General features: G+C 45.6%; 1 protein-coding gene across 2 annotated transcripts in view; it reads left to right on the forward strand.

Moving 5' to 3' along the window:
- Positions 1–3,556: 3,556 nt before the first annotated feature.
- The window catches only part of LRRK1 (leucine rich repeat kinase 1), a 127,606-nt gene continuing 111,012 nt past the window's right edge, over positions 3,557–20,150 (forward strand). Inside the window, exon 1 of one of the 2 annotated variants that reach the window (XM_040493807.1) lies at positions 3,557–3,788. In XM_040493807.1, coding sequence (XP_040349741.1) covers positions 3,692–3,788 — 97 coding nt within the window. In that variant the 5' untranslated portion in view covers positions 3,557–3,691. Of the gene's footprint in view, positions 3,789–10,587; positions 10,827–20,150 lie in introns of those variants that run through there. The other variant, XM_040493808.1, reaches the window with a different exon arrangement.

Raw genomic sequence — 20,150 nt, forward strand, 5'->3', positions numbered from 1 at the left:
TATAGTGATGGAATGGTGAATGGACAGCCTTAACCCGTTTGTGGTTTCAGACTCCTGAAGGGCTTCTGTTCCCAAATCCCTTGGGTGCTCATCTCAGATGGAGACCACACATTTCTCTGGTCTGCAGCTCCATGATATTTTGATGCTCACAAATCCATTAAACACATTTTGTAGCAAGCCAGTAACTAGTCAGGGAGACTAGCAGTGCCAAAAGGATGTCAAGGACCATGGGCCAACCATCCCTACCAGGCTTCTCATTCAAAGAAATTACTGGATAATATGAGAATTACTCACATGCTTTATTTGCAAGCGTCTTCCCCGTACTGGCAATCGTTTCCAAGCCTCCTGAAAAGACAGGTGAGGAGGTGCAGGTCCTCCTATGTTTCTCTCTATTTATCCTGTGTCTGAAACTTTGTAACTGTCCCTTCCCGACCAGCTGTAAGTTTCATGAATTACATGGCAGTTCACTCCATGGAAAGGGCCCAATGAAAACATCTGTACAATGAAGGTCAAGTTCCTTTTTTTCTTTTTTTCATTAAGTATTCAGGTTTATTCGTTAATGCAGGTATAAAGAACTGGCAAATGAAAATTGGTGAGGTTTTAAAGATTATTAAAATAATTATTACAAAAAAAAAATCCTCTCGAAACTCTCTTAAGAATGTATATACACCATGATGACAAGATAGACCTGTAACTTACAACCATGATTTGTTGCATTGATCTAAACCCAAAAGGAGCAGGAAGAAGCAAAGATCCGTTTGAGGGCAAAAATTGAGCAAAAACTGAGTTACCTCATTTTAAAACTTCTACCTTAGAGTCTAAGCCAACATACAAATTGCAATTGAAAAACTCCAGTGGTAAAAAATCCTTCATTGGTAAAGTGATTTTTCAAAAGGAAACTGAAAATGAAAAGGGGAACAAAATGTGCTGGGCAAGGGTTGGCCTAAAATATTTTAACGATTTTTTTTTTTTATCACTTAAAAGCATTCTATGGTAAGACACTTCTGTTTTCAGAAGGAACATCTACTAGCATTTGGATTTTGAGGTGTTGTTAGGTGTATGTGGTAGCTGATTTTAAGAGGTGTTTGAAAGCAGATAGGAACTGTGCCTCTTGGTTTCTGAATGTTACTGTAGGATTTGGAGCCTTTTTATTTATTTAGTTTTTTTAATGTTTATTTTTTGAGAGTGAGAGAGAGAGACAAAGCATGAGTGGGGGGAGAGGCAGAGAGGGACGGAGACACAGAATCTGAAGCAGGCTCCAGGGTCTGAGTTGTCAGCACAGAGCCTGATGCAGGGCTCGAACTCACGAACCGTGACCTGAGCCAAAGTCGTACGCTTAACCAAGTGAGCCACCCAGGCGCCCCTGGAGCCTTTAATTTAAGATGGAGATTATTTTCGTCTTCAAGTTGATTTTCCTGTCTCAATTTGATTTTCCTAATCAGGTTTTGCAATCTACAGTGCTTTGATGGTCTAAATTTTGTCCAGATTGATCATTTCTCCTTGGAATTTTTAGGCTCCCAAACTTCAGACACAGGCTTTCCTATGTATGGCTTCCTCAGACCTTTCACTCTTTAGTTCAGAAAGGTGGGGGTGCATCATGGATGAGTCCTCTGGGGCAGGCTTTCCAAGCTCCCCCTTCCCCTGCCTGTAGGAGTACAACCCACCTGGGCCAGGTGCCCGATTTCCAGACTCTAAGATGATACAGCCCCAGTGCTCTGCCCTCCAGCCTTGATGTTCTGAGCTTGTTAATCAGAGAGCAGCAGGGAGACCCTGCTGGTCTCCCAGGCCTCCCGCTGGTATTGTAGGTAAGAACCACAACTCTGGCCCTGTTGTAGAAAGTGATTCCAGAAAATTTACCTTACTTGAAATCACATAGCCACCCCAAGAGGTTCCCTGGGTGAGAGGCTGCAAGTCTATTTTTAACAGATGGGAAAACTGAGACACACATAAGTTTTCGCTTGAGGTCACACTGCTGATCTGTGACAGAGACAGTCCAAGCCTTTGACATCCAACCTGTGCTTTTTTCCTTTCCATATTGTCTTGGGTATGATTTATATGGCCTTGATTTTTTTTTTTTTTTTTTTTTTTTACTACACTTTATCAGTCTCCATTTCAGAGGTATGTGTCTCAGAGAATAGTTGCTAATTACTTATGTAATGGTTCTAGAAGGTTCTGAGCAGGTTCTAGAAGGTACCCTGAACAGTATGGGCACTGAGCAAGCTACCAAATAAGGCTGGAAGAGCACTGGGGCTGCCTCATCTAGAGCCTGGAAATCTGGCACCTGGTCCAGGGGGGCTGTACTCCTAAAGGCAGCGGAAGGGGGAGCTTGGCAAGTCTTGCCCCAGAGGACTTGTCCATGATAGTATAGACTCTACACCAACACTAATAGAAACACACACATTTCATATACTAATCCCCTCCCCACTGTGCAATGTATCCCATGCCAGGCCTGAGCTGGACCTGGGTCTTTCCCTCAAGGCAATGGATGTCACCTGTGTTGGGGGCACCACCCTCCCCCCAAGTTCAGTGGGAGCCCAGCATGAGAGAACCGCACTCTGCTTCAGCATTTACCACAGTTGTACTGGTTTGGGGCTAGATAAGTCTCTGTTGTGGGTGGTGCCCTGTGCATTATAGGAAGTACAGTAATATCCCTGACCTCTACCCACTAGTTGTCTGTAGCACCCAGACCCTGAGTTGTGATGACCAAAAATGCCTACAGACATTGCCAGATGTATCCAGGCAGGCAAAATGTGGGGCTCCTTTCTGTTATCCCCCAGGGTGCACACTGACTTGTCTTCATAACCAGTACCAATGCCTTCTGGAACCCTCACTTCAGGACTGTTGCCTGGTTGCCTCTTTGGGATTACATGCTTGCCTCTGGGCTTCTGGAAGAGCTGGTCCTGGGCAGAGGGGAAACCTTATATTGTGACCAGTTTAAAGTGCATCTGCCCCACCCCAGCTGGAGTGTGAGCCCCTGAAAGCAGAAGCCTCGAGTAGTCATAGCGATGTCGCTGTGCAATTGACAAGGGTTATGTGTTGACTAAACAGTGGCTGAGCCCTTACCAGTAGGTGTCTGTCATTGTTGGGGTTTCTTAGGACTGTTTTTAAGTAGACATGATCAGCGGGGTGCAAGTTGGGGTGGGGGCAGCTCATCCTTTCACTGCCCCCACCTGACTGGGCATGGCTAGACAGACAGAATGTCAGGAATGTTGCAAGAAGAGAAATACCTGTGCGATGTATAAATAGTAAATGTATTGGGGCGCCTGGGTGGCTCAGTTGGTTAAGTGTCTGACTTTGGCTCAGGTCATGATTTCATGGTTCGTGAGTTCGAGCCCCGCATCAGGCTCTGTGCTGACTTCTCAGAGCCTGGAGCCTGCTTTGGATTCTGGGTCTCCTCCTCTCTCTGCCCCTCCCCAGCTCATGCTCTGTCTCTGTCTCTCTCTCAGAAATAAATAAACATTAAAAAAAAAACATTAAAAAAATAAAATAAATAGTAAATGTGTGCAAGGGTACAAGAAGGAACTTGACAATTAAGAAAAGCTTTCTGATTTTATAATGTTTTTCACCACCAGAACGAGACTGCTTTCTGCTCAGCCATGACGGCGTGTCTGTGCCTCAGTCCACCCTCCGGGCAGCGGTGGCGGCGGTGACCCTGGCCAAAACTGACTTGGAGAATAGCCACCGAGGGTTGATGGCTGGCATGTCTCGGCGACCGCCCAGCATGTACTGGTGTGTGGGTCCAGAGGGCTCAGCTGTGTGTCCAGAACGTGCCATGGAGACCCATAATGGTAAGAGCAGGGCCAGTCTCACATGCTGGGCACAACCTGCAGTTCCTGTCCTGTGGGGAGTCTAGAACTAGGGGTGTTCAACCCGAGGGTTGAAAGTCTCATTATAAAACTTATCGTGGGATTCTCACTTAAATTCTAAACGTTAGGGGCTGTGGGCCAAAATTTATTATGGAGTCAAGGATCCTAAGAATCAGGGCATTACTTCATGTTGGTTAAAGGTTTTTTGATGGGGATTTGGTTTCATGATAAAAATGATGCATATTTATTAAAAAAGAGAGAAGTAGGAAAAAAAAAATATTGCCCAGAGTGCCACTGCCCTAAACACAAGCACTGCTACTGTCTTGAGATGTTCTCTTCTAGTCTGCTTCCTTCTGGGCTTCAGGGATTTTGTTTTAATTTTGTAGTGTATAGTTTACTATCCTACTTTTTTCCTCCTAAGTTCACCAGTCACCTAGCTCGTATGATCTGGTGAAACATCTTACGTGGGAACACTGTGTAAAATGATTGACCTAGTCCTCACTCTCCTGTGAGGTGTGTGGGGATATATAGGTTGCTTCTAGTTGCTGAATCTTACCAAAAACATCCCCTCCTGTTTTTACACTTAGTTTTAAGACTATTTCCATAAAGTAGATTTGTAGGGAGATTATTAGGTTTGAACACTTTTAAGCCTCTTTATACGTATGGCCAGATTTCCACTAGAGTTAGTTACACCACTTTTTAAAAATTTTTAATGTTTTATTTATTTATTTATTTATTTATTTATTTATTTATTTATTTATTTTTAGAGAGAGAAAGAGAATGTGAGTGGCGAAAGGGCAGAGAGAGAGGGAGACAGAGAGTCCCAAGCTGGCATCACACTGTCAGCACAGAGCCCGACACAGGGCTCTATCCCACGAACCGTGAGATCCTGACCTGAGCTGAAATCAAGAGTTGGACACTCAACTGACTGAGCCACCCAGGCGTCCCTATGTGTTTTACCACTTTTAACACTATTAACACAAGTTAAGAGGATGGCAGTGACACTGCTGAGGTTTTTTTTTTATTCTTTTTTTTTAATTTTATTTTTTTTTTCATTTCCTAATCAGTATTTTTTTTAATTTAAATCCAAGTTAGTGAATATATAGTATAATAATGGTTTCAGGAGTAGAACCCTGAACACTTACATATAACACCCAGTGCTCATCCCAGCAAGTGTCCTCCTTAATGCCCATCACCCATTTAGTCCATCCCCCACCCAGTACCCCACCAGCAACTCTCAGTTTGTTCTGTGTATTTAAGAATCTCTTACGGTTGGTGCCCTTTCTGTTTTTATATTATTTTTGCTCTCCTTCCCTTTTGTTCATCTGTTTTGTATCTTAAATTCCACATATGAGTGAAGTCATATGATATTTGTCTTTCTCTGACTGACTTATTTCGCTTAGCATAAGACAGTCTAGTTCCATCCACGTTGTTGCAAATGGCAAGATTTCATTCTTTTTTATTGCTGAGTCATATTCCATTGTATGTATATACCACATCTTCTTTATCCATTCATCCATCGATGGACATTTGGGCTCTTTCCATACTTAGGCTATTGTCAATAGTGCTGCTATGAACAATGGGATGCATGTGCCCCTTAGAATCAGCATTCCTGTATCCCTTGGATAAATACCTAGTAGTGCAATTGCTGGGTCATAGGGTAATTCTACTTTTAATTTCTTGGGGGACCTCCATACTGTTTTCCAGAGTGGCTGCACCAGTTTGCAATCCCACCAGCAATGCAAAAGAGTTCCTTTTTCTCCACATCTTCGCCAACATCTGTTGTTGCCTGAGTTGTTAATTTTAGCCATTGTGACAGGTGTGAGGTGCTATCTCATTGTGGTTTTGATTTGTATTTCCCTGAAGATGGGTGATGTTGAGCATTTTTTCATGTGTCTGTTAGCCATCTGGATGTCTTTGGAAAAGTGTCTATTCATGTCTTTTGCCCATTTCTTCACTGGATTATTTGTTTTTTGGATGTTGTGTTTGATAAGTTCTTTATAGATTTTGGATGCTAACCCTTTATCTGATAGGCAGAGATACTGTTGTTAACAATAAATATTTGTTAAGTCCCTAGTACATACCAGGCACTAGATTCAGTGTTTTAGGTTGTTGAATTCTCACAATGACCTATAAAATGGATATTTACCCCCATTTTATAGCTGAGGAACTTGAGAGTAAAGAGATGTGTAGATACGTGGTGAAGGTCAACAATTTATAAGTGGCAGAACTGCTGTTTGAACCGTGTCTTAACTCTAGAATTTCTCGCCCTTAAAATCTAGGCCATTGTGTAGGATATGAGAGGGCCCATATGTTGGGTTTGAGAGGGCCAGGGTGTTTGTACCCTTCATCAAGTTAGCGATCCAACAGTGCACCTGGCTCAGCAGATATTGTCCAGTTACTCGAGTGTTTTTCTTCATTGAAAATGCCCAAAAGCTAACTAGGGTGATGTTCCTGGAAGATTTCTTTGTGCATAAATCAGATTATGAAATGGGAAAATAATTTGTTTCTTGACATTGCCCAGCACTAAATGTTCCCAGAATGTTCAATTTGCATCCTTTGAAAAGTTATTTCTCTCTTAACGACGTATGTCTTTTTTTTTTCTCTCTTTTTGGCTGCTTGTTAGAAAGGTGACCTGTGGAAGAACATAATACCCGCTGTTTGGGTAGCACCTCTACTTTCCAGCTCCATTATTCTACCTATCTCTCCTCTTTGCAAGGGACATTGGGGTTTACTGGGTGGGTGACTGTGGCATCTGAAAAAACCCTAGAGGGGATCTGCCCAGTCCCCTTCCTGGTCAAGAGTTGATGACCTAAATGAGTGGCTCTCTACCCTCGCCCTCAGAAACACTGGGATGTCTAAACTACCATTGGCCAGGAAGCCCCTAGGCATAAGCATTTAAAAAAAGTGTTCCACCCCCTCTTCATGATTCTAATGTGCAGCTGGGACTGAGAATCAATGGGTCTAAATGGGTTGGGTCCGTAGAGCAGCACTTCCCAAATTGTAGTATATACTTGAATTCCCAGGCGATCTTGGTGACCTGCGGATGCCCACTGGGTAGGTCTGGGGGCCCCCAGAGCCTGTGTTTCTAATAGGCTCCCAGGTCATGCTGATGTTCTGGTCTACCCGCCAAGTGCAAGGCTGAGATGATACTTTCTGAGGTGTCCACCCTAACCCCACTGATTCTTACGGATCCTGGGGACCTCGGCCAGTGGACTCTGAACAGACATGGATCCAGCCCTGCCTCCAGGCCTGAGATAAGACAGATAACCAGAAACTGTTCATGTGCACTGAGAGGCCAAGCACTGAAACTACCCAGCCCCCATTTTTTATTCTCTTCGAGGTCTGTCTGGACTTTACCCTTCTCCCATAGAAGGGTTCCCCACTAGCTTAGAAGAAGCAGGCTCAGAAAAGTCTTTTCTGCTCCAGGGGCCTCTTTCCCCAGTGGAATCTCAGGATTCGCCACCACCCTGCTCTGAATGAACCATAGGACACACACAAGGGTACAGGAGCTTATGGGAGTCAAGCAGCCCCCACTGGGGACTGCTCTGGGTGCTGGGGGTTGGAGGGAGGGGTTCCCCAGGGGAGGTGATGTCTTGTGAATCCCTGATGCTAAGGGAGGTGTTTACGTGAGGACAAAACACATAAACCACAGAGTTGAAGAAGATAAGAAGAAAGTGGCCTGAAATGCATGGGACAATTCTGTCCTATGGCTCAGCATTATGGCAATTATTTTCTCTGTTAAGGAATTATAATAGTAATTGAATTCTCCTAAGGACTCAATGAAGAAGTGCAAATTTATGCCCGCACTCCCAAGGTAGAAAGGTACCACAGGTGGTTGCAGAGGAGCTGAGGGTGGGAGTCCCGCCTTGGGACCCTCAGGGACGACTTTCAGCACTCCCTTCCTGCTGGCAATGGGCTGCTTACTTGGTGGCCAGACGTCAGGCACCTTCTGGCCTCCTATAGCCACCATTGAACCCCCGTGAGAGCAGTGGAAGAATGAGGGCAGAGGAGGACACCCCCCCACTCCTTGCCTGTCCCCTCCACAGAACAGCATCACCATGGGGACCTCCACAGGATCCCACAGGCACTGGGAATGTTAAATCTGTTACCTGTGGCTCTGATGTTAAATCTATTACCAGAGGCCCTGCTAATTGCATGTTCGCTAGAGTGACGAGGACTTCTGTGACTGTCTTGTTTGAAACCCACAGGTTGCTTCTGACGGTGTTTTCTTTTTTTAAGTTTATATATTTATTTATTTTGAGATAGAGAGAGAGAGTGTGCGCACACAAGCAGGCGAGAGGCAGAGAGAGGGAGAGAGAGAATCTTAAGCAGGCTCCACACTGTCAGCGCAGAGCCTGACGTGGGGCTCGATCTCACAGACTGTGAGATTATGACCTGAGCCAAGATCAAGAGTTGGACACTTAACCAACCAACTTAAGCCACCCATGCGCCCCATGACTGTGTTCCTTTTCTTTTCACTGAGAGGGAAGCAGTGGGCAGACACACAATGGGATTCACACAATGTAAGGTTGGGGTTGGGGGAAGGGTGGGGAGCTTAAGGGCCTGCCTGTGGGGTTAATCGGGACTGCATTCAATTCTTCGTGCTGGGTGACCTCCACTGAGTGGCTCAACTTCTCCGAACCCTGATTCAGGCAGACACAGGATCTCAGTGGGATGCACCAATGACAGTTTATTTCTGGCCTCCACACCAGCAGGTGGCTGGGGAGGGGGCTCTATTACACGGAGCTGTCTGAAGCTCTGCTTCACGTGACTCCTGTTCTTCTGAGACCAGGGGACGCTCTTTCCCTACCAATGGCAGAGATGCAAGTGGAGAAAGCAGAAGCATGCCAGGTCTCTTAAGGCCTTGGCTCAGAATGGCATGCTGTTGCCCTTGGCCAAAGCAAGTCACAGGGGAGAGCCCAAATCAAGAGCTCCATCCGTGAGGAGGCCATGGCCAGGCTGTGGATGCAGACAGACATGAAAAATTGGTGTCCACTGTTCCATCTGCCACGATGGGAGTTGGCGGGCTTCAGTCGTTTGGAAAATCAAATGTACCTTATATGTATATATTCTTATTTATTTATTTATTTATTTATTTATTTATTTATTTAAGCAGCCAGCAGAGTGCCTTCCTCCCCTGAACTCCTACCTGGAGCCTATGTAACAGCTAACAGTGGAGTTGCTTTGATGGGCAGTAGTGAGGGGTGGGCTTGGTGAATCCCACCTGTGGGTCTTCACCTTGACCCCAGAGCTCTGCAGGCCCAGTTTAAAAATATCGCGTGTTGGATTTTATTTTCACAAAATGCAAATACACACACCAAGACCACAGCCTGAGGGCAGGTGACACTCAAAGGGTAGCACAGTCACATGGAGATTACAGCCACTGCTCTGTGCTCACCTGCAGGGTTTATGTTTTCTGCACTGAACTTGTGTTCCTTTTTCTGTTTGCTCCTTGTTTGTTTGTTTGTTTTTCGTATTATGTTTGCAACCAGAAGAATAACACTGCAATTTATTTTTAAAAGTGTTGACTTTTTAAATACCAATGTGTTGCGATTAGGATCTAACTGGCACACCTCAGCGCTCACGTTCAAGGTCAAATCCATGTCAGCTGGCCTCTTTCCTCCTAATTTCTTTCTGGAACAAATGGCATATTTGACTCCATGAGCCCGAAGCTGTACCCGCCATCTGGGTTGTTCCCCCAGCAAATGGGCTGGCTCTGTCCTGCCCACCTTCTCCCAGACCTTCTGGGATCACAGGGAGCCCTGCTTCCCCACCCCCACTCCAATCCACCTAAGGAAAATTGCCAGGAAGCAAACCAATGAGACTCTGATTATAGTCAATGTAGGAGCAGCTTGCTTTCACTCCAGAAGCTCTCTCTTTTAAAAATGCTTGGAAGAGGGGTGCCTGGGTAGCTCAATCACTTAAGCATCCGATTCTTGATTTCAGCTCAGGTCATGATCTCACAGCTCGTGAGTTTGAGCCCGGCATCAGGTTCCGTGCTGATGGTACAGAGCCTTCTTGGGATTCTCTCTCTCTCTCTCTCTCTCTCTCTCTCTCTCTCTCTCCCTCTCTCCCTCTCTCCCTCTCTCCCTCTCCCTCTCTCCCTCTCCCTCTCTCCCTCTCTCTCTCCCTCTCTCTCTGCCCCTCCCCTGCTCGTACGCTCTCTCCCTCTCTGTCTCTCCAAAATAAACTTAAAAAAAAATGGTTGAAGAATAACATACTTTGGAAATGATAAAGTTATTATGATGCCTCCAAACATAGTTTAGAAAAAGATCCAAACATTAACAAAAATCAGGAAAGAACTCACGTTTTACTTTCGGGTTTGGGGTGCTGAGGCATTTTGTGTGTGTTTGCAGATGTGTACGAGGTGTGTTTTTCATGCCCTTACCTGTACGGGTTGTATACCTCACCTTGTGCCTGTTTAGAATGGCTAGCCCTTCCAAAGCCCAGGAAGGTGCAAGTACTTCACCAGTTGCCCAGTGGTCCCAGGGGGTTCTGCCTGTGCCTGTCCTGTGTTTGCTCAGCACAGCTGTGTCCCAGGAAGGCTTGTTGCAATCTTATTAGCGCTGTCAGCAGTCAGCTTGCCTGAGGTTCAAGAGGAACATTTAGAAAGTGTGGAGGAGTGTAGAGTGTGTATGGATAGATCGAGGGTCAGTGAGATACTGGGCTGGGGCTGTGGGGCCATCTATGTGAACAAACACATCATTATGCATTCTTCCGCGTCTGACACCAGTCAGAGTGGAAAAACCTGTACTGCCAGCTGAGGTGAGGCTCCCTGGAAAGTTGAGAGGTGAACAAACTTCTAGATAATTCAAGCCAAGAACTCTTGGTGAGCCTTTTCTGGATCGTGGAGGGTGAGGGGGGCTTGGGCAGACGTCACTGGCGGTGGCTCACATACCCCAGAGCTCTGTGAGCAGTCCTGACTTCAGCTGCCTGCGTCTCAGAGCACTGTCCTCCACTGAACCAGCATGGACCAAAGGAGGAGAAGGAACATTCCAGAAGCTCTTCAAATCCCAGGTTTTTACATAGCCGCTTTTAGCGTCCTTCTCTTTTCCTTTTGCCTTTTTCAAATCTGTATTAAAAATAGCTTCCTAAGAGCCAAGGGGTTTGCTCGAGTAGGGGCTCCCTTCTTGCCTTCCAGAAATAGAACAAGGAAACAGGCTGAAATAGGAAGTGCCACTCCGGTGGTAGTGTGCTTTCTTGGCGGGCCGCTGGAAGAGATCCTACAGGGGACAGGTCCACACTGACGTGTGCCTTCCGGAGTGGAACTGCCAGCCCATGTGCCTGGAGGCGGTGTCCTGCTGGCGTCTGCCAGGCTGTGTGCATACCATGGGAGCCAGGAGGGCGGACAGGACTTTGCTTGGAAGGAGACCGAGGTCCAGGGGGATGTCCCAACCTCAGCCTGGCCTCAGGGGCAGCACTGGGCCTTCCAGGGACCACAGCCAGCATCCAGTAAGGAATCCCTTACTCAGTGAGGTGAAGGGAAGGGAGGCCAAGCCGTGGCCCTGGGGGTGGGAGAAACGGCTGTGGGCATCCGTCCACGCGGGTAGCAGTTGACACAGCTGTGCTTCATGCCCACAAAGCCCTGCCCCACTGCAGAAAGCTCTGGATTTGATGGGGGTTTTTAACATTAACCTCCGTCTGTGGCTTACGTCTTCTGATTATTTGTCCAGAATACACTTGCTTACCTCTAGCAATGGGAAACTGACTACTGCTCAAATAATGCCAGCCGTTCTATGGGCAACTCTGTTCGGAAGTTTATGTGGTGGGACCAGTCCTGCCTTCCTTGCATCCAGCTCCACCCACCTTGGCTGATAAGAATCCCTTAACCCCTTTCTTGAAATAATGAAAAGCAGATGTCTTGTCCTCACTCCCTGCGGATTCCTTTTTTAGGCTGAGTAAACCATCCCGCAGCCTTCAAGAGCAAGAAGCCTTCCACTTGGTTATCACTGGGATTTTGCTCCTTGGTCTGTGCACCAACATTAGGCCTTGGCCACCTGGGCCCAAGGAAAGAACTGCCTCCCACCCACTCCCTGCATCTTGTCATGGCGGCTCTTGGGAGCACCCACTCTAGGTGGCAAGAGCCTGAAGGTCACCCAGGGCCTCGGCCCCTACCCACTGCCCATCTTCCCCTACCCGACATTGGTCTTTACTCGGTTCCCTTTATGAGAGATGGGCAGGGTGGTCCCACCTGAAAGCCTTTGTGTTCACTGGGGACCAGCCAAGACCCACTTGGCATGCATTCAGTGGCCAAGAGAGGGTTTTTTTTTCCCAGCCCTGCACCTGGGCCCCTATGGCGCCATCAGTGGCCTGTGAGCAGGAAAGTATCTGTGTAGACATTGCCAGGTCCCAGTACAGAGGAATAAGGATTTTCTTCCACCTGTCTGGTTTCCTGGTCCACATGAGTCAGACCTTGAAGCAGCCATAATTAGGGATTTTTATGAAATTCTTTAATTCTCTGGGAATAGACCCCTCTGTCTGCAATAAGATATAAGTCCAAACTTTAGTGTATGGATTTCACACACATTTTCAGGAACCCTGATGAATGAAAATAGGGGGCTTCCAATATTCTTTGGAAGTCCTTTACCATCCTGGCCTCCCTTGTGTTTAGTTTGTCCAGATTCCACTTAAACATCTTGTTGTATATTGGCATTCATCATGAAGAGAGAAGGAAAAAAAAAAAAAACAAAAAAACCAGTAACACGCATCTCAAGCATCCTGAGCCCATAACCCTGATGTTATAGAAGAAATCATACATTAGCAGAGACGCCTGGGTGGCTCAGTCAGTTCAGCATCTGACTCTTGATTTCAGCTCAGGTCATGATCTCATGGTTTGTGAGTTCAAGCCCCACGTCAGGCTCCAGGCTGACAGCACGGAGCCTGCTGGGGTTCTCTGCCTCCCTCCTTCTCTTTGCCCCTCCCCCACTCGCTTTCTCTGTTCTCTCTCAAAATAAATAAATAATACTTAAAAAAAGAATTTATGTAAAAAAAGAAATCATACACTTGTTAGAAATTATATTTTCAACTGTAAATAACTTCTTAGGATTATACTTAATTTTGCTCATTCTTACTGGGGTTGTGCTTAGCAGTCTTTATCCCACCTACCACCATCCAACATCCAGTGGCCAGGACACGTCCCTAGGTGTTGATTGAAAATCGTCCACCTGGTGGTTTCAAGAGAACCAAGAACAAAAATAACTTAATTTTGCCATCTTGAATTTATCAGAGACTTAGAGATATTTATTTTTTTATTTTTATTTTTTTTTAGAGATATTTAAAAGTATTGAAAAATTGTAGTGCATTATTTTGGATACAGAACCATGTGATAGGGTGCCAGGGTGGCTCAGTCAGTTAAATGTCCGACTCTTGATTTCACCTCAGGTCTTGATCTCACAGTGTGTGAGTTTGAGCCCCACGTCAAGTTCTGCACTTGGGATTCTCTCTCTTTCCCTCTTTCTCTGCCTCTTCCCTGCTCACTCTCTCTCTCTCACAAAATGAATAAATTAAAAAAAAAAAAAACAAGAACCAATGTGATGATGTAAATTTGAGATTGGAATTTGAAAACAAAAGGACAAGAATTGACACTGGAAAGTTCCTTTTAGTAGCATATTTTGGACTTGAGATGAGCGCTTAAACACTGGCAGGTGACCTCAGGTGGCTTCCTGCGGAGGAAGGCCAGGACAGGGCCCTCACGCAATTCCACCTCAGCCTGGCGGTCAAGATCGAAAGGCTCCGGTGGGCAGTTGTCCATGTCTTCCTGCAGACATCACCAGCACCTCTGGGTTCAAAAGCAAAAAGCAAGCAGAGAGCCCTTGCCCCACAGTGGGCAGGAAGCACCCCAAAGTTAAGAAAAAGGTTTTTGTGTATAATTACACACATTTCTCATAGAACATTCATACAATACAGATAAAGCCACTGTACTTTTTGGTTCCTTTTCCGTCTTTTCCAAGTGATCACTGTTAACTGAGTGTGTTTCCTTCCCAGCCTCCCCCACACTTGTGCACATGCACGGGCACACGCACACACACACACACACGCCATTCTTTTGTATGTGTTTCTGGTTTTACATGCATGATATTCAATAGTACATGTGTTGTGCAACGTTTTTTCCTTGAGTTGTCTTGGAGTCTTTTTCATGTGCTCGTGCATAGCATGACTAGAATAAAATCGATGTAATCAGTCTTCCATTAAAGTGTCCTTAGATTATTTCTGCATTTTGCTTGTTATCGTAAGAGTTATTACTGCCTGTGACCCAGCAGAATTGCAAGATCAAAGAATAAGCACATTAAAAATTATCGAAGTGGGGCGCCTGGGTGGCGCAGTCGGTTAAGCGTCCGACTTCAGCCAGGTCACGATCTCGCGGTCCGGGAGTTCGAGCCCCGCGTCAGGCTCTGGGCTGATGGCTCGCAGCCTGGAGCCTGTTTCCGATTCTGTGTCTCCCTCTCTCTCTGCCCCTCCCCCATTCATGCTCTGTCTCTCTCTGTCCCAAAAAATAAATAAACGTTGAAAAAAAAAATTAAAAAAAAAATTATCGAAGTAATACACACCCCTGGGTAAAGAAGCGAGTGACACAGAACAGACATTAAGGCAAAGCGCCAGTGTCAACTCCCAGAAGGGCGTCTATTTCCTGTTTCTAATTCCAGTTCCTTAGGTCATTACCATTTCTCTACATAGGGAATATATGCCTGCACATCTGCTCCATCGGCTGAGCCAGCGTCCGTGGCCTGCCTGCCGTGATAAATGATTTCCTTCACTTCTGTGCCACGTCTCCCAGCTGCTTCACCCATACTGATTCTATCAGTGTTGACGCACCTTTGGGTTGCATTTGTGGTGTTCAGTGATATGTTCCCATTACTGCGATTTGGCCCAGGGACTCAGTGTCATCCTTGCCCCGTGGGGCCCAAGGGGTGAGCACCTGTTCTCTTCTTTTTACTTCCACCCCCCATATCTGACTCCTACTCAGAAGTCTTTGGCCCCTTGTTTATATGAAGCACATCATCCAGAAGACTCCTAGCACAGGCTTATGCAGGCGCACACAAGAGACTGGGCATTCCTGGAAGCAGGTTCACTTTGCCCTCCCTGGGTCCCAGCTGGAAATTGTCTGCCTTCAGAACTTGGAAGAGCCCGCTCTATCGTCCTCTAATGCAGTTTGATTCTCCTTGCTTTGTGGATGACTTTTGTTTTCTTCCCCCCCCCCCCTCCTCTGTGGCAGCTTTTAGAATCTTCTGAATGCTTGGTCTTCCGAAATCTCGTCACCACAAGATGTGGGTGAGGGTCTTTTTTTCATTCATGCTGCTTGGCACTGCGTAGGCCAACTGTTTAGGCCTGGAAAATTCCTTGTATTCTCTTTGATAATATCTTCCTCCTCTGCTTTTTGTCTTTGAGGTTTGGTTTTGTTTGTTCTTCTGGAACTCCTTTTAGTTACAATAGATGTTGCTTATCTTTTCTCTCACATTTTCTGATTTTTCTTCTTCTTCTGAAAATTGTAGACATGTTTTTTAAAATTTTTTAATGTTTATTTATTTTTTTTTTAATTTTTTTTTTCAACGTTTATTTATTTTTGGGACAGAGAGAGACAGAGCATGAACAGGGGAGGGGCAGAGAGAGAGAGGGAGACACAGAATCGGAAACAGGCTCCAGGCTCTGAGCCATCAGCCCAGAGCCCGACGCGGGGCTCGAACTCATGGACCGCGAGACCGTGACCTGGCTGAAGTCGGACACCTAACCGACTGCGCCACCCAGGCGCCCCAATGTTTATTTATTTTTAAGAGAGAGAGAGAGTGTGAGCAGGGGAAGGGCAAAGAGAGAGGGAGACACAAAATCCAAAGCAGGCTCCAGGCTCTGAGCTGTCAGCACAGAGCCCAATGTGGGGCTCGAACTCATGGACCGTGAGATCATGACCTGAGCCGAAGTCAGACACTCAACCAGCTGAGCCACCCAGATGCCCCAGAAAATTTTAGAGATGTTCTTGACTTCATCTTCCATCTCCTGTACTGAAAGCTTCATTTTGGCATCCATTTGTGATTTCCGAAAACCTCTTTCCTATTCTTGGCGGTTTCTTTCATAGCATTCTGTTCCTTATGTCTGAGGTGTCTTCTTGAATTCTCCTGAGGATCGTAACTGGCATTTATTTTATTTTATTTCAATGTCCATCGTATTACTTTCTCAGCTAATTTTTAAATTGATCTCTTCTATCAAATTTATTCAAATAAATTTTTTAAAATGAATTCTAGATAAACCAATAATTTGAACTGTGAGATCATGACCTGAGCCAAAGTCGGATGCTTAACTGACTGAGCCACCCAGGAGCCCCTTGGGGAGCTCTTTTTAATGTCCTTTGTTATCTGTGTGTCTTCTAAATCCTGACTTCCTGTTTGTTGTACTAATTCAGCATTATTTTGTGAATAGGTATCAAGCATCTTTCTGTGGTGGACACTGTTCTAGATTCTTAGGACATAGCAGGGGTGTGGCCTCTGCACTCCTGGAGCTTGTAATTCTAGCAGGAAAAACAGACAACAAAGAACAGGAAAAATCAGAGAGTGATCCTTGATGAAGATAGCATTACAGCAACAGGAGGTACTCAAGAAACTGTGTGGCTATTTTTAATTGTTATTTGGTAAGACATCTCTGAGGAGGTGACTTTGAATTTCAGGTCTGCTTTGGTTGACCAGGAAGGAAGGGGTCACTGGAAGACTGGGAAGAAGAGAGATTTTGAAATATACTGAAAATAATATAGCATGAGGTGCCCAGCTCTCCTTCCCATGCTCCTTCATTCACTCCTTCATTCACTCCACACTGTATCAGAACCCTCTACAAACTGAGCACTGGGAAGGTGGGAAAATGTCCTCCTAATACTTCTTTTTCCGGGGGCGGGGTGGGGGGATAAATAGACTGTATGCACCACTGTCAGGAATGAAAATTAACCAGTGTGCAGGGGATGGGGGGTGATGGGCAGAGGACACATCTTTAGATCAGATGTCAGGGAAGACATCTAGAGAGATGTGGCACCTACTCAGAATCAGGTGAATGGAGGGAGGAAGTCAGTCCCATAAAGGGCTGGGGAAAGGGCCCTCCTGGCAAGGATACCTGCCAGTGCACAATCTGTGAAGAGGGGCTGAGCTGGGCAAATTGGAGCAGCCACAAGATGGCCTGTGTGCCTGGAGCAGAGTGCTAGAAATGTCAGGTGGGACTGGAGAGGTGGGCCTTCCTGGCAGGCCAGGCCAGGGGCTCAGATTTTATTCAGAGAGTAATTAGAGCTGCCTAGGGGCGGCGCGGTTGGATTTGGGAACTAGGGGATGGGGGGGGGGGGGGGGCGGAGCATGACCCAGGTGGGTGGGGCAGGAGCAGGAGCAGGAAGAAGAGGCTGGACCTGGGATCTGTTCCCAAGCAAAAGCTATCACGACCTGTTTAAGTATTTACTGTTACACAGCAAGCCACTCATAATTCACTGGCTTAAAACAACAGCAATTTATGGCTTCTGTGGGCCGGGAACCCGCAGGGCACAGCTGGGTGGCTCTTGGGGCAGCCTTCCCACGACTGACGCCTCAGTGCTCCTCCTCATGACTTCTCCCCCTCCACGTGCTTTGTCATCATCCAGCTGCTTGGCCTGAGCTTCCTTCCAGCATGGCAGGTGGATTGAGGGCGTTGAGAAGCACAAGCTCTCAGGCCTCCCGGAAGGTTAGGCCCGGTGCTGTCTCTTCATCACTTCTGCTGCCCCCTGTTGGTTCAAACAGGTGAAAAGGCCAGTCCGGGTTCTGGACAGGATGGGAGAGATTCCACGGCTTAAAGGGAGGAAAAGCAAAAAGTTTGTGGCCATCTTTAACACACCACAGAACTTGATAATGGATTACAAGTGAGGAGGAAAAGAAAGAGGCATCAGATGTATAACATGACAGGTGTAGTTAGAGCCCCCCACTTTGGGCCTCTCCCTGATTTCTGCCCTCCCATCAGCCCCCAAAGGTAGCCATTATTTTGAAAATAATTCAAACCCTTTGCCATGTTTTATAACATTGCTATATAGGTATATATAGATATTGATATAGATAGATATAGATATATCCATAAGTATGTAGTGTTATTTCTGTCCTGCCAGATGAGTCCCCTCTGGGCTGCCACCTGGGTCACCATAAATTCCACAACATCATCTGCCTGGGTTAAGGAAGAGGCTTCACTGAGGGGAAAGGAAATCACAAAGCCTAGCTTTGCAAGGTGGACTGCATGTGGTCCCCAGGCTCTCATCCTCTCCTAGGGAGGCATGCCAGGCCTTCAAAGAGGTGGGTTCCAGTCCAGCAGAGGGTCTAGCATGGACCTGCCTTCTCAGAAGGCTAGCCTGTCAGTGGTGTGCTAGGTGTGATGCTGGCTGTGCAGCTTCGAGCCATGGGACGGAACTATGGCACGTCACAATGCCTCAGCCCCTGAACCCACAGGAAACTGAGCATGGGTGCCAACCGTTTAGCTGAGAGAAGGGGGCACCCCTCAACTGGCTTGTTGTCTGTGTTTGTGGAATGGCTGCAGGGAGGGGCTGCTAACCAGAGTCGTGTTTGGCAATGCTGCTCCTCGCAGAATGGTTTCTGTATTTAAATTTTTTAAGTAAGTATTTTCATACTGTGCCAGTCTTTTGCTAACTTGCTCTTTCAACCAACATTAAGTTTGTACAGCGTAAGAGCTGTGTTTTCAAAGAAGCGGGGTAAAACCTTTTGCCTATAAAACTATCACTGCCTGGTACTTTTTTATGGGCAGATGTTTTACCATTGATTCCATTTCTTTAAAGGTTACATGTTGGGACGCTGGGTGGCTCAGTCAGGAAGCCTCTGACTATTGATATCAGCTCAGGTCGTGATCTCGAAGTTGTATCTCGTGGTCATGGGATTGAGCCCCGCATCGCACTCCATGCTGACTGTGGAACCGGCGTGGGATTCTCTCTCTCCTTCCCTCTCTGCCCCTCCCCCATTCACATGCAGGCATGTCTCTCTCTCTCTCAAAAATAAATAAGTCAACATCTAAAAAACTAAACAAAGGTTACAGGTTTATTTAAAATTTCCATTTCATCTTCAGGTAAATTTGGCAATACGTTTTTCTAGATAGCCGTCCGTTTACTCTAGATTTTCAAGCATGTTAGCATAAAGTTCATAGTAGCTTTGAGATTCAAAAATATTTTTAAATGATTTTACTCATTTGTCACAGATAAATCATATATTTGATATAAAGTTCAAAAGTGCAAAAATGGGGGATGCCTAGATGGCTCAGTTGGTTGAGTGTCTGACTCTTGATTTTGGCTCAGGTCATGATCCCAGGTCATGGGATTGAGCCCTGGGTCAGACTCTATACTGAGTGTGGAGTCTGCATAAGATTCTCTCTCTCTCTCTCTCTCTCTGTCTCTGTCTCTGTCTCTCTCTCCCTCTGCCCAGCTCCCCCACTCACGCATGTGCTTTCTCCCTCAAAAAAAAAAAAAAGTACAAAAGGGAATATAATGAAAAGTATTCTCTCCCACCCTGGCCCTCCGTCTTTCAGTTCCTTTCTCTTTCAAAAAACTCAGGGGAAGAAAAGCACCCCCTCTTGATTTTCTTCCCCCTCAGAAACCACAGTTTTTTTTTGGCCTCGATTTAAAACAGCTGTTTTTCTTTTCATAAATCTTTAGCTTAGGCAGAATTTTGAAATGTTATGTTTTCATCTTAGTTATTTTTCATTTTCTATATTATGAACACTTTTGGACACCTTACAAAAGTATCTTTGTATCTATAGCTCCAACTTCCAGAACTGTCACGCATAGCCAAACCTCCATCTCTCTATATCCCATTCCCTATCTCTCTAGATTGTTTTGGAACCCAATTCGAGGCTTCCTATGTTAAGAAGACCAAAAAAAAAAAAAAAAACAAAAAAAAAAAAAACAAAAAAACAGTATATTTTACATACATTTTTAAAAAATGAAAACATGTTTCATTAATAACATCAGATATCAGTGTCCCTTGATTGTCTCATAATGTGTCTGTATCACTGTTTTGTCTGAATCCGGTTTTTTGAATCAATGTCCCTGCATTCTGTTGGGTGATTTGGTTCTTAATTTCTGCCTTTCTCCCTCACTTACTTTTTCCTTGCAATTTAATTGTTGATAAAACCACATTTGCAGTTTCCCACAGTCTAGATCTTGGTGATTACATCTGGTGGGTGTGGCTTCACAAATTCCTGTCTCTGTGTTTCCATAGATCCAAAGGCTTGCTTAGATTCAGTAAGATGTTTTGGCAAGAATGCGAGGTAGTTGGTTTATACTTTCTATTGCATCATTGCGGGAGTCAAATGATATCTAATTGTCTCTCCTCAGTGTTTAGATTTTTCAGTGATTTT

The sequence above is a fragment of the Herpailurus yagouaroundi genome, unplaced genomic scaffold (genome assembly GCF_014898765.1).
Source record: "Herpailurus yagouaroundi ecotype Mexico unplaced genomic scaffold, PumYag 185, whole genome shotgun sequence".
Taxonomy (NCBI): Eukaryota; Metazoa; Chordata; class Mammalia; order Carnivora; family Felidae; genus Herpailurus; species Herpailurus yagouaroundi.